At 42.0% G+C, this 15,565-nt stretch overlaps 2 protein-coding genes across 2 annotated transcripts in view; one reads left to right on the top strand and one right to left on the bottom strand.

Moving 5' to 3' along the window:
- Nucleotides 1-15,565, bottom strand: part of LOC134339020 (histone H2AX-like) — a 622,359-nt gene that overhangs the window by 182,367 nt on the left and 424,427 nt on the right. The gene's annotated exons all lie outside the window — the stretch shown is intronic.
- On the top strand, nt 1,733-14,031 carry LOC134338714 (uncharacterized). Its single transcript, XM_063034758.1, has 4 exons — nt 1,733-1,866; nt 2,209-2,785; nt 9,076-9,136; nt 13,133-14,031. The coding sequence occupies exons 1-4, from the start codon at nt 1,733-1,735 to the stop codon at nt 14,029-14,031; spliced, it is 1,671 nt and encodes a 556-aa protein (XP_062890828.1).

Genomic DNA, 15,565 nt, shown 5'->3' with positions numbered 1-15,565 from the left:
CAATTAGGACAGGCATCGAAATTTTCTTTTATGACTTACTGAAGCGTTTAATGATTATCAGTTGGCATTGATTATTGATGTTTGTTAACCCTGTTTGATTGTTTATAATTTATATCCATTCGTGAACAATAAAATACATTTTTATTGTTATTGTAATTATTACTATTGTTATTGTTGTTGCTGTTGTTGTTAAAAAGGTTTGCAGTTTTTTTCTTGGCAGGATTGCTGACGTTTCCCATTCAGCTACCAGTTGGATACAAATATTGCCTGCCAGGGAAAAAGACAAAGCAACAACTGGAACACTTAACTTTGCACGGCAGAGAAACCATTCTACTGAGATAGTGCAGTACATATTTATGAATGAACTTATACAAGCATATTAGATATAATAAATAATTGTATTGCATTTTGCTGAGTGTTTAAGGTAAGGGGTGACTTGAAATTTCTAGCTCGTAGATGGTGGGTTGAGTTGTTCACTGAACTAAACGGCGGAGCATGTACCGTCAGAAAACTCCTGGACAAGACGTAAACTCAACAAGGTATCAAGTGCACCTTCCAAATGCGAGTAAATGTAATTAGTGCACAAAAATAAAACGTTGATATTGGCATTACACTTGCAAGGTTTTCGTCAGCATACAAAGTGACACCATCAGTGCACTGATAAATGTGGTGTGCTCCGAATGCTTGGCCTTCATATACTTATCAGTCAGCTGATTATTCTTTATTACCGACGCTCAGTTGTGACATAGGGAGGCCATCGCGTCGTTGATTGATTGCGTGGCAAACTTCGTACGTTGTGATCTTTAATTTTGCCCGCATTGGGTCTTTAATAAGATTGATGTCTACCTGTATGTTTACATAATTCTTCGCGGGAAACCACGCCTGTAGGAATATCTTGCATGCCGCTTGTTTAATTGAACCATGACTTAAACAGGTCTAGTCAAATTTGTGCCTTCATGTGTAGAGACTGGGGAGAGTTGTCCATGCCACTTTACAGCACTCAGATGTTTACGAATCCTTGTGGATAGTTTTCTCCAGGTCTGGCCAAGGTAATATTTTTTGCATTCCCCTTATTGGAATTTGGAGACCACACTGGTCCTGTCCAAATTGTTGGGTAGTTCCTTTTGTTTTCAAAGTGCTCCCCTCGACTCGGCTGTTGGAGTACGCACGACAGACCACAACTAGCATTGTCAGAATATCCAGCTGGGTACTCAGTGAGATATTATTTTTCACACCTAATGTGTCTCGAGCTCCTCCATGGAGAGTCACATCACCACTGCAAATGGAGGACGGTTGGACATAGGGCTAGCAACACCTGCCCGTAAATACCCAGAGTTACCAATACTCCTACCGAAACTACAAAGGCCCCACCCCTGAGGGTGGAAGGATCTTTGCTTCGAAGAGTTCGAGTGGTGAAAGCTGATGACACAGAGCTGATGAACGTTCAGCCCAGGACAGGAATCTGGGAAGCAGCAGCTGATGGCCGATACATCAGTAGGGGACATGGGTTGAAAAGAATGACAGTAGCATAGTGTTTAGCACATTGCTTTATAGGATAAGCGACCAGCGTTCAATTCATGTCGCTGTCTGTAAGACGTGTGTAAGTTCTCGTCGTGACTGCGTGGGTGCCTCCGAGTACTTCGGTTTCCTCTTACTGACCAAATATGTACTAGTTGGTAGGGTAACTGGTCATGGTAAACTGTCCCGTGATGAGTCCACAATTCAAGTGTCAATGAATAAAACAAATAAACGTCTGGAACACACTGCGGGGCAAGGCTGTGGACGAAGGTACCTAAAGAACAGCCAGAAAGCGTCTGGATATGAACAAAACTCAACAAGGCAGCAAGTGTGCCTTCCAGCTGCCCGGTAAGTATAATTAGTCCACAAAAACAAAAATCAACGATCAGAATAGACATTCTCTTTACGGGTTGTGTGCCGAGATTATGACGCCGTATTTTTCCACATTGTTACTGTTCATTGTCTCGGGGAGACACTAATGATTTTCTGTTTTATTTCCACAGTTAATATAGTTGCGATTGTGATCCTGTCTCGAGGAAGATGCGGTCTTTCAACATGCATCACAGTTTACCTTGTGGCCATGGCAACAGCCGATCTAGCGGTCATGGTTTCAGATGTTATTTTGCATCGGATTAATAACATGTATTTTCCTGTTAATTTTTTATTCCTAACCCCTGTGTGCTCTCTCAGACACTCCCTATACATTGTTTCCATTGACTGCTCCGTTTGGTTTACAGCCGCTTTTACTTTTGATCGCTTTGTAGCGATTTGCTGTCTGAATTTCAAGCGATATTTCTGCTGTCTGAAAACTGCAGCTGTAATTATTTTCGTTGTTTTTGGTGCGAGCATTTTAAAAAGCATTCCGGTTTACTTTGTATATAAACCTGTCCTGGTAATCCGCAGTCTCCCGTGGTTCTGCAGAGGGAAAGCAGAGTTCTGGGATTCAACGTACTGGAAACTCTATCAGCGCGGTAGTATGTTTGTTACCTTTTTATTACCCATTCTATTGATCTCTTTGTTCAATGCTTTAACGGTCAGGTACATTATTGCGGCAAATAGAGTTCGCAGGAAGCTTCGCAGTAATGTTGGAAATAACTCTGATCAAGAAGCGGAGAACAGGAGAAAGTCGATTGTTTTGCTCTTTGCTGTATCAGCCAACGTCATCCTGCTGTGGATGCCCAAAGCTGTTTATACATTAAACTGGCAACTTCAAAATTACAATTATGGAAATAAGTACCTGAATATCCCCGTTTACGTCGCTCAACAGGTCGGTTACATGCTTCAACTTCTGAGTTCCTCTACTAATACTTGTATCTATGGAATAACACAGAAGAAGTTCAGAGAGGAACTCAGAAACGGAATAAAATATTTCTTGATGATTATTAGAAAACCAATTTAAAAATAAATCGATCTCTGTTTTAGAAATTGTTTATCAGTTTCCCTGAGAGTGTTCTCTTGCTGAGCATTGAGAACTGAGATAAATCAGTTACTTCAGAAGCAGGACCTTGCTTTCGGGAAAAGAAGAAAGCAAAAAGCGAAAGAATACTTCGGATATTAAGCGTAAATGCATGTGGGAGATAACAATATCCCGGTCTAACAATACTCGTTATAACAATTATAGTCAGCTTATCTGACTAATAAACTTATAAACTATCTGCTTATCGGTAAAAGTCGCATATGTTGAGCGCGTTGTATCAAGCAACACAACATGAACCTCCTGTGTTCTGGAAAGTGAGCAATTGAGAAGTTGGTATCTCATGGTAAAACAAGGATGTAACGCTGAGGCTTAATAAGACACCAGCGAGGCCTCTCTGGGAGTCCTGTTCCCTTATTTATGAAATGATGTGCTGACAAGCGAGGGTTTACTGGAAGCTTACCAGAATGATTCCGGGAATGAAAGGGTTATCTTATGAGGATATCCGATGGCTCTGGGCCTGCGCACACTGGAATTTGTGTGGGGCTATGCGGCGATCTGATTGAAACCAATCTAATGTCGAAAGACCTAGAAGGCGCGTATGTGAGGAATCATTTCGATTGTGGGATAGTCTCGGACCAGAGGGTAGAGTCTCAGATTAGAGGGTGGTCACTCTACAAATGAAATGTAGATGCATTTCTTTCCCCAGACGGTGGTAAATCTGCGGAATTCATTGCCAGATCTGGCTTTGGAGGCCAGATAATTGAGTATATTTAACACGGAGGTTGATAGGTTATTGATTAATAAGGCATGAAATCTTACGTGGAGAAGGAATGAGAATAGTGCTCAGAAAGAAGTGGAACAGTCATGATAGAACGACGGACTGGAATGGATAGTCTAAATTCTCTTCCTCTGTCTTATGGTCTTAGTGAAGACGACTTTCAGACCTGGCAACATTCTCCCAACTCTACTCAACGTGATACACTAGTACGGTTACTGCACAATAACACACACCGATTCTGCAGACGTGCTGAGTGCCTCTGTCATTCTTGCTTTTTAATCGAATCTACCATGTGGTGTTGTCTTTCATACAAGCATTTCCTTCAGTCTCGCTGCGTCAATATTATATATTAACACAAGCGAAGTGTTTCGGTAGGAAACGTCAACTCTCGCTCGCGCTCGCTTTCTCGCTCTGGCTCTCGCTCTCTCGCTCTCACACTCTCACGCGCTTTCTTTCTCGCTCTCTCTCTCTCGCGCACGCGCTGTCTCGCTCGCGCTCTCTCTCTCGTGGTCGCTCTCACTCGCGCTCGCTCTCTCGCGCTTGCTTTCTTGCTCGCGCTTGCTCTCTCGGTCTCTCTCGCGCGGTCTCTCTCACGCTTGCTCTCAAAAAAATTAATTTCCAGGACATTGTATATAATTTGCGGGCATCAGGGAGCCGCTATTAATATGCGGGAGACTCCCGGAACTTCCGGGAGAGGTGGGATGTCTGCACTTCACCACGCAATGCTGTGAACTTTTATCGTATTGTAAATTCAATGTAATTCTTCCCTCCCACAGCGCTCATTTTTTTCAATAATTAGTACACTTATCTGAGAGCTTCTTAAACATCCTTATCTATCTGCTTCTATCCTTACCCCTGGCAGGTTCTTCTTCAGACGCACCATTCTGCGAAACAAACACTTTGACATCTAATATAACTTTGCAGTCCATTTTGTAAACATTATTTTGCGTAATTAGAAATGAGAGACTCTTCGGGTTTCAATACAATGTACCCTATCCTCTTCGTAATATGTAAACTATTTGGCTGTCACACGTCTTGTAGCTTTGTGAATTTTTGCGAAGTCCTGCTGCTTGCCTCACCCTTTCTGCTATGACAAATGGAATCTGAAACACGATTATTATTGAAAAAAAATTATAATCCCTGCTTAGATCTAGCTTAAATCTAGCTTTTTGGTGTGCACGGACGCAATAGTTTTGAAAACTACCCTGCTGTTCATTTTTGCTTATGTAGTGCGTAATGAAAGAACTCTTTAATTTGCATACGCACCGTCCGGACCATGCCTTCCTCTCACTTACACTATCAGGAGGGAAGTGCACGAAACTGGAAATCCACACTCAGTATTCTTGGGAAGAGCTTGGTCCCCTCTGTTAGCAGTGTTTGAAACGGTCGATGAACACATGAACACTACCTCACTCTTTGCTAAATTAATTTATTGAGATATAGCCCAGAGCAATTTGGTAGGCATTGCACTGTACAGCGCTACAAAGCAACAGATTTCACAACTAATGTCAGTGACTATAAACCTGATTTTGACTCTGACAGTCTTTCACCTAAATGAAATATCACAAAAAATGCTGGAGGAAGTCAGCAGGCGAGGCAGCATCTAGAGAAAAGAGTTAACAATCGAAGTTTTGGGCCGAGACCCTTCATGAGGACTGGAAAGGAAGTGGAAAAATCAGAGTCAGATGTCAGAAGACTCTAAATTCTCCCCTATCTTCCCAGTCTTGATGAAGGATCTCGGCCTGAAACGAAAAACTGTTTACTCTTTTTCAGAGATGATCCCTGGTCTACTGTGACTCTCCAGCATTTTGTGGGTGTTGCTTTGCTTTTCCAGCATTTGCAGATTTTCTCGCGTTTCTAATCTAGAATCGCTGGAAGGCCAATGGCATTTGTACGCGTGCAGCAAAGCCCCGAAAACTGTACACAATATTCCAGGTGTGGTCTCACCAGGGCCCTGTCCAATTGCAGAAAGACCTCTTTGCTCCTATACTCAATTCCCCTTGTTATGAATGCCAGCATGCCATTCGCTTTCTTCACTGCCTGCTGTACCTGCATGCTTACTTTCAGTGACCGATGAACAAGGACACCTAGATGTCGTTGTACTTTCCTTTTCCTAACTCGACACCATTCAGATAAGCAGGATCTCCCAGTGGCCACACATTTTAATTACACATCCCATTCCCATTCTGATATGTCTATCCACCGCTTTCTCTACTGTAAAGATGAAGCCACACTCAGGTTGGAGGAACAACACCTTATATTCCGTCTGGGTAGCCTCCAACCTGATGGCATGAACATTGACTTCTCTAACTTCCGCTAATACCTCACTTCCTCCTCGTACCCCATCCGTTATTTATATACACACATTCTTTCTCTCTGTCCCCTTTTTCTCCCTCTGTCCCTCTCACTATACCCCCTTGCCCATCCTCTGGGTTTTTCCTCTCCCTTTTCTTTCTCCCTAGGCCTCCTGTCTCATGAACCTCTCATATCCCTTTTGCCAATCACCTGTCCAGCTCTCGCCTCCATCCGTCCCCCTCCTGTCTTCTCCTATCATTTTAGATCTCCCCTTCCCCCTCCCACTTTCAAATCTCTTACTAGCTCTTCTTTCAGTTAGTCCTGACGAAGGGTCTCGGCCCGAAACGTCGACTGTACCTCCTCCTATAGATGCTGCCTGGCCTGCTGCGTTCACCAGCAACTTTTATGTGTGTTGCTTGAAATTCCAAGCGTAATGAATCTTGGTTTTCGAGAAATATTGAGACACATGTTAAGAAAAAAATAAATGAGTTCCACAGTAGATAGGAGACATATGAGGAGCTTATGCAGTACAGGAAATGCCAGAGGACATTTCAGAATTCAATCAGACGGGCTAAAACGGAAAATGACGTTTCCCTTGCTCACAAGGTGAGAGAGAATCCTAAGGGATTCTACCGATATATCGCCTGGATAGCGCCTTCATAAACGCTCTCTCCGACGACTTTTGGATAAACCAGAAAACTACTTATTTCACTTACTTTATTTCCTTTGCATCTGTGTTTTGTCTTGAATATATTTATAGAATTATTGCAGCCTGTGATATGCAGTTTCGAGATCGTTTGTGTGTGCCCACACTTTGCTATGTCCCACAGGATTCCGTGAGTCCGCTAGTGCAAACCTCGAGGCGAGGAGCCTGCGGGATTTGCGAGAAACGATGTTCGACCACATTCCGCCGGTAAAAGCTTCCTTTATCCGCCGATTCAAGTAACGAGAGAAATTGAAATTCGAGGCGAATGCCGAGATGAGCGCAGGCTGTCTGCCTTCTGATCGCTGGTGGAATCGTGCTAATGTCGAAGAAAGGAACATGTGTTGGTGGCCTATCACTGCGCGGTGAAGGTAGTATCAACGATGTGTCGTTTATAGATGTGATTATGGATATAGTTATGGATTTCGACTGTAGACTGCGGACTTACTTTTCAGTCTTACAGTGTTTTTTTTATATTCAATGTTTTCACCCATTCTTTCATGTTTATTTTTTTGGAGGGTATTTAGGGGTCGAGGTACTTGTGGAGTTTTATGTGGGGGAAAGGGGTCTGGTAGTTGATGTTTTTGCATTTTTTTTGTGCGAGAAGAGGAGTAATTGGGGGCCTATTGCATTTGTCTCGTTTGGTGCGGAGTGTAGGGGCGTGTTCTCATTGCGATTTTTTCGTTAGTTGTTTTTGTACGACGGTTGAGGATTTGGAGGTCGATCTTCTGGTTGCGCTTTGTGCGGGGAAGAAGGGTTCGGAGAGGTTGATAATTGCGCTACCGTTCTTTTTTTGTGTTGGTTTGTTCTTACTCTCTGAAATGACTCCCATGGTTTTTCTTGGTTGCGTGGATGGCTGGAGAACAAGTATATCACAGTTGAATACTGCATACATACTTAATTAACAAATGAAGCTTTGACCCTTTGACATGTTGGGAGCTAAAGGATTCCAACTTCAGCGGTAGGTAAGGAACCACCTTGTCCAGCAGACAAGGTGAAGGAGAATCCTAAGGGATTCTACAAATATGTTAACAGAAAAAAATAATCGCAAGTGACCAAGTTGGTCTTCCAGAAGACCAGAATGGTTATCCATATATGGAGCCAAAAGCATACATCCAGTTACCGGAGATATTAAATGGATTCCTTGCATCTGTAGTTACACAAGATACGGATGCAGAATCTATAGAAGTGAGACAACGCGGCATCAACTTCATGGACCCTGTACAGACAACAGGGGAGAAGGTATTTGTTATGGTGAGGCAAATCTGGGTGGATAAATCACCAGTGCCTGACAAGGTATTCCCTCGGACCCTACAGGAGGCAAGTGCAGAAATTGCCGGGCCGCCAGCTGAGATATTTAAATCAACGCTAGTGACCGAGGAAGTATCTGAGAATTGGAGGATAGCCAATGTTCTTCTGCTGCTTAAAAAGGCTCTAAACATAAACCAGGATATTACGGGTATAGACCTCTATGGTCCCGTTGCAGGTCGATGGAAGTAGCCAGGTTAAATTGTTACAACATAGTCCAGATGGGCTGAAGAACCTGTCTCCCTGCTGTACTTCTCTATGACTCTATGCCTCCAGGAAGGTATTCGATGGTAGATGCTGTTGTCCCGATGTTTAAGAAAGGCTCTAAACATAAACCAAAGAATTATAGGCCGGTGAGTCAGCAGTAGTTGTGGGAAAGTTATTAAAGTTATTGAAAGTGGTTGGTCAAAAAAAAAAACAAACAAACAAACCTAAAGACAGATTCTATCTCGCTGCTCTAGGACTATTTAAATGACCTCTTATGCGATAATTGGATTGTTGAATATAATGTCTGACTTTTCATGCCCTTGCACCTTATTTCCTAACTGCACCGCACACTGTCTATAACCTTATCACTTTATTTTGAATTCGATTATTTTTTTCCATTGTACTACGTGAATGCACCGATGAAATGAAATCATCCACTGGATGGATTGCAAAGCTAAATTCCTTACTGCACTTTGGTACATTTGGAACCAATTTCGAATTTAAAATCTGTTCTCTGTTCCAGAGACAATTTAATCTATCAATGTTTAGACTGAACTGGGCTATTGGTACAAAACGCGTTCTTTCCCGAATGAGCACATTCTTAGACGGATAACTTATTAACTAAGGCAGTTAATCCTCACCAGACAATTGAAACGGGCATAACCACCCGAGCGGCAAACAGCAGACAATAATGCTGTCCGATTTTTGGCCTAAAGCCATCACAACTCCATAATCGTCAAACAGGGCATCACTGGTTCTATATACAAAAAGCAATCGAACAGAATTCCAGACCTCGTACGATCCTTTAATTAGTCATTGGGATATTGTTGTTGCTTCAACCGTTTACAGATGGACAGCCGTCTATATGCCATCAAGGTAGATATCGAAGAACAGGTTACTCCCCGAAAATGTAAGTGATGCTCTGGCAATATTACTGGTGAGTTTTGAATGCTCGCAGCACGGATGTGCACCAAATCCACCTGATACGGAGGTCGGGGAATTCGCCTCAGCATGTACTGATAATGAAACCGAACTGTCAGGTTTTATTTCTAATCTATTCTTCTTTTTCTTCTTCTTCTTCTTCTTCTTCTTCTTCTTCTTCTTCTTCTTCTTCTTCTTCTTCTTCTTCTTCTTCTTCTTCTTCTTCTTCTTCTTCTTCTTCTTCTTCTTCTTCTTCTCTCCTTCCTGTTCATCATCATCTTCTTTGTCTTCTTCTTTTTCTTTTTTTTCCTTCTCTCTCCTCCATGGGGCTATCCATGACAGACTTTTCAATTACATGGGAAAGTGAAAGTTCTTTCCAGATGAGGTCCCACGAATTATGTTCACGTAATTTGTAATTCCTTTATCACTGTCACCTTAACAGAGATACAGTGAAAACGATTATTTTGCATGGAATCTATGCAGATCAATCTATAGCATAAGTACATAGAGGTAATGATGGAGAAGAGTAACAATCGAATATGAATATGGTATAATACAGAGAAAATGAGTTCAGATAAACAGATAAGGTCCAAGGTCTACCTCCAGGAGGATTGATGGATCAAATGTTCTTCTTTAGTGTTCAATGGGTGTCCCTGAATCTGGCAGTGTGTGTTTTGATGGTTGCTATGTTTTTGGTCGATATAAGGGGGCTGAAGAGAGAAGGAAAGAAATATAGCGCTGGAAGAGGGACTTTGATTTTGTTGGCTAATTTCCTGAGACACCACGACATGTAGAGAATTTCAACAGAGGAGAGGTATCAGTGAGCATGTCCCAACTCGTTGCAATTTCTTGCTTTCTTGCGTAGAGAGGTGTCACATTAATCTGTGATGCATCCCGATCGGAAGCTATATAGGTGAATCGTTGTGACGATCATATGCGACCTGCAGAATTTACTTTAGTATTATGAGGAAGTGGAGGCGTGGGTGTGCTTTCCTTATTTTCGATTAGCGCAGGTTTGGAGTATTTTCACCACCATAGCCTCATTGTTGCATACGCCACGCTTTTGAGGTAAATTACCTGCATTTTTTTTTTGCTAATATTGAGGTATAAATTTTCACAGCATGCTACGAGGTACACTATCTCTTTCCTGCAATACGTTTCGTCACTGGTTGAGATTTGGTTGTTACCGGGATATCTTCTCAGAAGTTGGAGCAGAATTTGGTGCTTATCCTTAATAATTGCGTTATATTGGTCAGGAAATTCAGTAACAGTGTAAGTTCTGAATGTTATACCCAGGTTTGTAGAACTGCGTTTGTACGACTTCACAGAACTGAGAGACGGACTATAGCGACTAATATGTTTAAAATATACTCCTGCACACATGTAACGGGTACGATGGTAGGTGCTTCAGTAATTCAGTGGAAGAGATCCAACAGGTGGGCGGTGCAGGTTCGTGTTTGGAAAGTTTGGTATAAAATATGTCCATATGCTCCTGCTAGTTTCGTGAAACAGATTGCGAGCATGAACCCGTGGTCTATGTGCGTATGTCCATGTCTTTATAGGTGAATATACTCAGAGGTCGTTTATTAAGGTATGTAGCCCCCCCAGCCACCCTCAGGGTCACTCGGCTCGCTGTCGTCTAGGGAAACAGCCTCGGCCCCAGCTTTGTGTGGATGCTGTGTGAGGTACCCCACCCCGCCCAAATAACAGACAATACACCAGATGCAATTAAATGATTTACAGTTTATAGATATTACTGGAACTACATAATTAAACGAGAATAAAATATAAAAGGAAAATAAAAGGCGCCACTCTTATCAAAGTTAAATCTCTTCGTGCACAAAAACCGTTGGAGCTCGAGGACCTTCTTCTTCACCGTGCGACCCCTCGGACCACCTAAACCAGCCGCCTGGGACCAACAACGGTGGTCGACCAGCCGCTCCACACGAGTCCGTCTCCGTCTCCTCGCCGAACGTCCCGCTCGGGGTCCGACCCCGTTAGCGGACTCACAGCACCTTATACAGTATCTTCAAATACACCAAAACCATAACAACTATCCCAATTGGTTAATAGCACTCTCTTATCACACTCTAAAGAAAAAACAAACTCTTAGTGCAAACTTTCTCAGCGTTTAACACAACAAAGCAGCATTCCCCAGATTAACATAACAAAGACGCCATTTTAATTAGCCTCCCTAGTAACATAAAAGTCGAAACTCCCTTACATGTAAATATCATTGACTGTAGCATATTACTTGCCGCATATTACTTTGCCGCATATTCCCACGCAAAGGCAAAAGGGATGTGTGAAGCTTCCCCTTCCAGGAAAAAGTATCCCCCTTGAACTACCAAACTAAATTCCCTTCCTTAATTTTAAAATACTAAGGTTCTGTGTCTATTCGTATAAAGTAGTCTATGATTGTTCACGGTGCAGAAAGATTGAACCAAACAATTGCTCCAGGTAAACACCAGAAATACCATGTCGGAAAAATCAACTGAATGTCATTCTGTTTTGAAAAGGTGAACAAACAGTATTAAACATATGGATTCTTAGAAAACTCCCTGAGGAGAGATTTTTATTGCACGTTGACACAATGTATTAAAATAGTTCAATGGATAAAAATAGACCTGCTGACGTGTTTGTTCAATGGGTTTTGACTGATTTTACGGGGCAGGTGATCTTATTAACTGCCACAATGCTCAACCCCAACCTTTATAAGAGCATTCAAACCAATCAGCCGTCAGAACGGTTAAACATTACGACAGCTGTTTCACACAAAAATGGGATATCCTACCATTTACTATATAGCAAGCATTTTCTATCCTGTACTTGCTGCAGTGGGGATCCCTGGTAAGTGCAGGGTGAGTCGGCGGTAAGGAAAAAAAAATAACTGCAATGTTAACATTCATTTCGACAGAACTAGAATATAAAGAGAACGGTATAATGCTTTGGATTATTATGCATTGGTCAGACGGCATTTGGCGTATTTTGTGTCGGTCTGGGTCTTTAATCTAAACAAAAATGTGCTGGCACTGAAGGTTTTCCAAAGGAGGTTCACGAGTCTGATTACAGGAATGGAAGGTTTAACGTATACAGAGCATTGGATGACTTTGGGCCGCCCCTCGCTCGATTTCAGATGAATGAGAGGAATCTATCGAATCCATCTATAGAAATTTATCTATTGAAATCTATACAATATTGATAGGCCCACAATGAATGGGCGTGGAGAGGATGTTTCCTACAGCGGATGAATCTATCACCAGAAGTCGCAGACACAGAATAGAGGTGCTTCCAGTTAGGACAGAAGAGGAGGTATTTCTTTAGCCAGATGGTGGTGAATCTGTGGACTTTATTGCCGCGGATGGTTGTGGAGGCCAAGTTATTGAGTATATTTAAAGAGGAGGGTGATAGGTTCTTGATGAGTCAGGGCGTCAAAGGGAACCGGGAGAAGGCAGAAGAACGGGCTTCAGAGGGATAATAAATCAGCAAGGTGGAGGCGCAGTCAGTCAATTAGCTTAATTCTGCTCCTATGGCTTATGGTTTTGTTTCGTTTTCCCTTTTAGCCTTCTTTTGTCAATTTTAATTTTAAGTCCGTGAATTCCCTTCAACTACATGTTCTTCCTGACGCAAAATACAAACTTATGCCCAGTGCATAACCAGAACTGATATTAACTTCAGTTTTTACAGGTCCGAAGATGACACAGTCTTGGAGCTGTCTTTCTGTTATATTTTGGATGTCAGGTTGACGAGAGGGAAATTTATAATCTTGCTGACACAACAGTCACTGGGATCCGTCGTGGTCCTCTGGTTGGACTACAGAAGGAGAGCCTCGACAGGCTGCTTTCCACTGTCTAAAGAAAGACACCCTGACCTGATAGAGGATCTGTAAAAATAAGCACGCAGCCGAGCACAACACATGGAAATCCATTTAAGCGATGCATGTTTGCGCGCTAGGGACTAATTATAATTTTCACGTTCCTTCCAGTTAATTTAATGGCAATTGCAATCCTGACTCGGAGAAAATGCGGCCTCACCAAATGCATCACCATTTACCTGGTAGGAATGGCTACAGCTGATTTACTTGGCGTCATCATCGCTGTTGTATTGGAACAGATCAATAATATCTATGTTTATGCCCGCTTCTTGCTTATTACTCCGATTTGCGCTGTGACACATGTCCTCAGGCTTGCCATCATGGATTGTTCTGTTTGGCTCACGGTGGCCTTTACGTTCGATCGCTGCATCGCCATTTGTAGTCAAAGGCTCCGAGAACGATATTGCACAGAGAGGACAGCAAACGTCGTTATAGTAATTGTTTGTGTAGGGAGCTGTGCGAGGTACGCTCCATGTTATAACTCGGTGGAACCTTACATTATCGTTGACAACGTACCCTGGCGCTGCATTGGTAGCGCTGAATATTTTACTTCAGCTGTGTGGAAAGCATACCAGATGTTTAATACTATCACGACACCTTTATTGCCAATTGGTTTAATTGTACTGTTCAATGCTATAACAATCAGACACATTATTATGGCAAACAGAATCCGACGGGAGCTCAGGCAGAGCAGCGATAATCGGAAAGATCCAGAGGTGGAGAACAGGAGATACTCAATGATTTTGCTATTCGCCCTCTCGGGCAATTTCATATTGTTGTGGATACCCTTTGTTGTATATACTATGAACTGGAAAATTCAAAATTATTATTACACAGACAGGTACTTCAGTAACCGGACGTACATCATGCAACAATTTGGGTTCATGTTGCAGTTTCTCTGTACCTGCACAAACACGTGTATCTACACAATGTCACAGAGGAAATTCAGGGAGGAGCTGAAGAAAGGAGTCAGATATCTGGTCACAATAAATGGGGTGTTTTGGAAATAAACGTAGTACCGATAGCATCATTCTTTGCGTGTTCACATCGATGTTTCCAAAGAGTAATAATGTTACTAAGTAAGCCATTAATCCATATGGCTGCGAACATGAAGGTCGGCGGCCTGATGTATTCAGACAATCAGCAGCAGTAATTAAATTCACTAGGGTACCAGAGCCAGCGAAATAAATGTCAATCTCTTGATCGTTCAATTTGTAAAATTGTGTATCAAATCAATGGATTACTGCGGAGATCTGGACGAGCTCATTTGGTGATATTCATGTGATGTATGTTGGGAGATATATAGTATTGTGGAAAACTCTTAGTCTAACTAGATTTTTATATAGCTTTAGGTGGTGTGACCCCCACAGAGCTCATATCTCAAGATCATTGTGGTTCTCTGCGATGACCTGGGAAAGCAGAAGCAAACGAGCTGTTCAAATTGTGCAGGAAAAATATGACACGTTTTCCAAGATGTTTGGGACAACCTAAAAAACATTTTTTTTATTAAAGTACAGGAGTGTACTTAATATAATAGAGGTTGTTTTAAAGATAATGACGGGTCACACCTAATATCGAATTTGAATTAGTTTTTTTTTACTCTTTACTGCTCTTTATAGCATGTTTTAATATTTAAAATCATTTAATTTCATTATTTTTGAAGCATGTTCGCTTTACATGTCTCTAAGACTATTGCACATGCTGAAACATGAGTGTTCCTTGAGAGAGGTAGTCCCGATCCTAATATCGACAATTTAATTCTTTCCCAAAAAGTGGCCTGACCTGTGCTCGTTTAGCATTTTGTTTGCATTGCTCTAGATTTACAACATCTGCGGAATCGCTTATGTATATATGAGTGTACACGTTCCATAGTGAATCGATAAACAAAAATGACAAAGGGAAAGTTGTTTTCAATTAAGTTGATTGAAAAGTATCTGATTTATTTAAGAATGCTGAAAATGCTGATGCAATTGATTCAAAGTATCGGATTTATTTTAAAATGACAAGGTTGATTCAATTGAGAACATACACCGTACTCTAATGGTATTGTTAATTTGCCTTTTTTAATGGTTACATCAGATATAGCAGTTCTTTGAGGTCATTTACTTATGTTGATACATAAATTCCCCAATTCAATCCGAGCCTAATCATTTAAAATGACCTATTACTCCGCCAACCAGTACGCCTTTGGACTCCGGGAGGAAACCGGAGAACCTGTTGGAAAATCAGGCGGCACGAGGATAACTTCCAAACTCCTTACAGGCAATGGTGAGTTTTGAGCCGACACCGGAAAGTGCTGTCCCAACTACTACGCTATAGCGTTGATTGCGTGAATTCATGTATGAGAGCCTCGTGCGCCATTTCAATGCTTACATACTAGCTGAACACCGTGTAGTCAGCGGGGTAAGTAGAGTGGTTTCCACAATTTATCTTCTGGAGAATGGACAGGGTGCTCCGTCACCTCTCGCTGTCAATCCCAGCGTCTCAGTGGCTGGGTAGTGTTTGAATATTCGATGAAAAATAGAGAAAAAGCTAAGCAAATAT

This window comes from Mobula hypostoma, chromosome 28 (assembly GCF_963921235.1).
Source record: "Mobula hypostoma chromosome 28, sMobHyp1.1, whole genome shotgun sequence".
Taxonomy (NCBI): Eukaryota; Metazoa; Chordata; class Chondrichthyes; order Myliobatiformes; family Myliobatidae; genus Mobula; species Mobula hypostoma.
Note: the sequence above shows the minus strand (reverse complement) of the source record. Positions and strands in the feature narration are given on the sequence as shown.

Excerpts from the sequence above, each read along its gene's own strand:
- LOC134338714 (XM_063034758.1), top strand. The coding sequence starts at position 1,733 with ATGAATAAAACAAATAAACGTCTGGAACACACTGCGGGGCAAGGCTGT. Across the intron at positions 2,786-9,075 it reads CCGTTTACGTCGCTCAACAG|ATGGACAGCCGTCTATATGC; the intron begins GTCGGTTACATG and ends AACCGTTTACAG. Across the intron at positions 9,137-13,132 it reads ACAGGTTACTCCCCGAAAAT|TTAATTTAATGGCAATTGCA; the intron begins GTAAGTGATGCT and ends CGTTCCTTCCAG.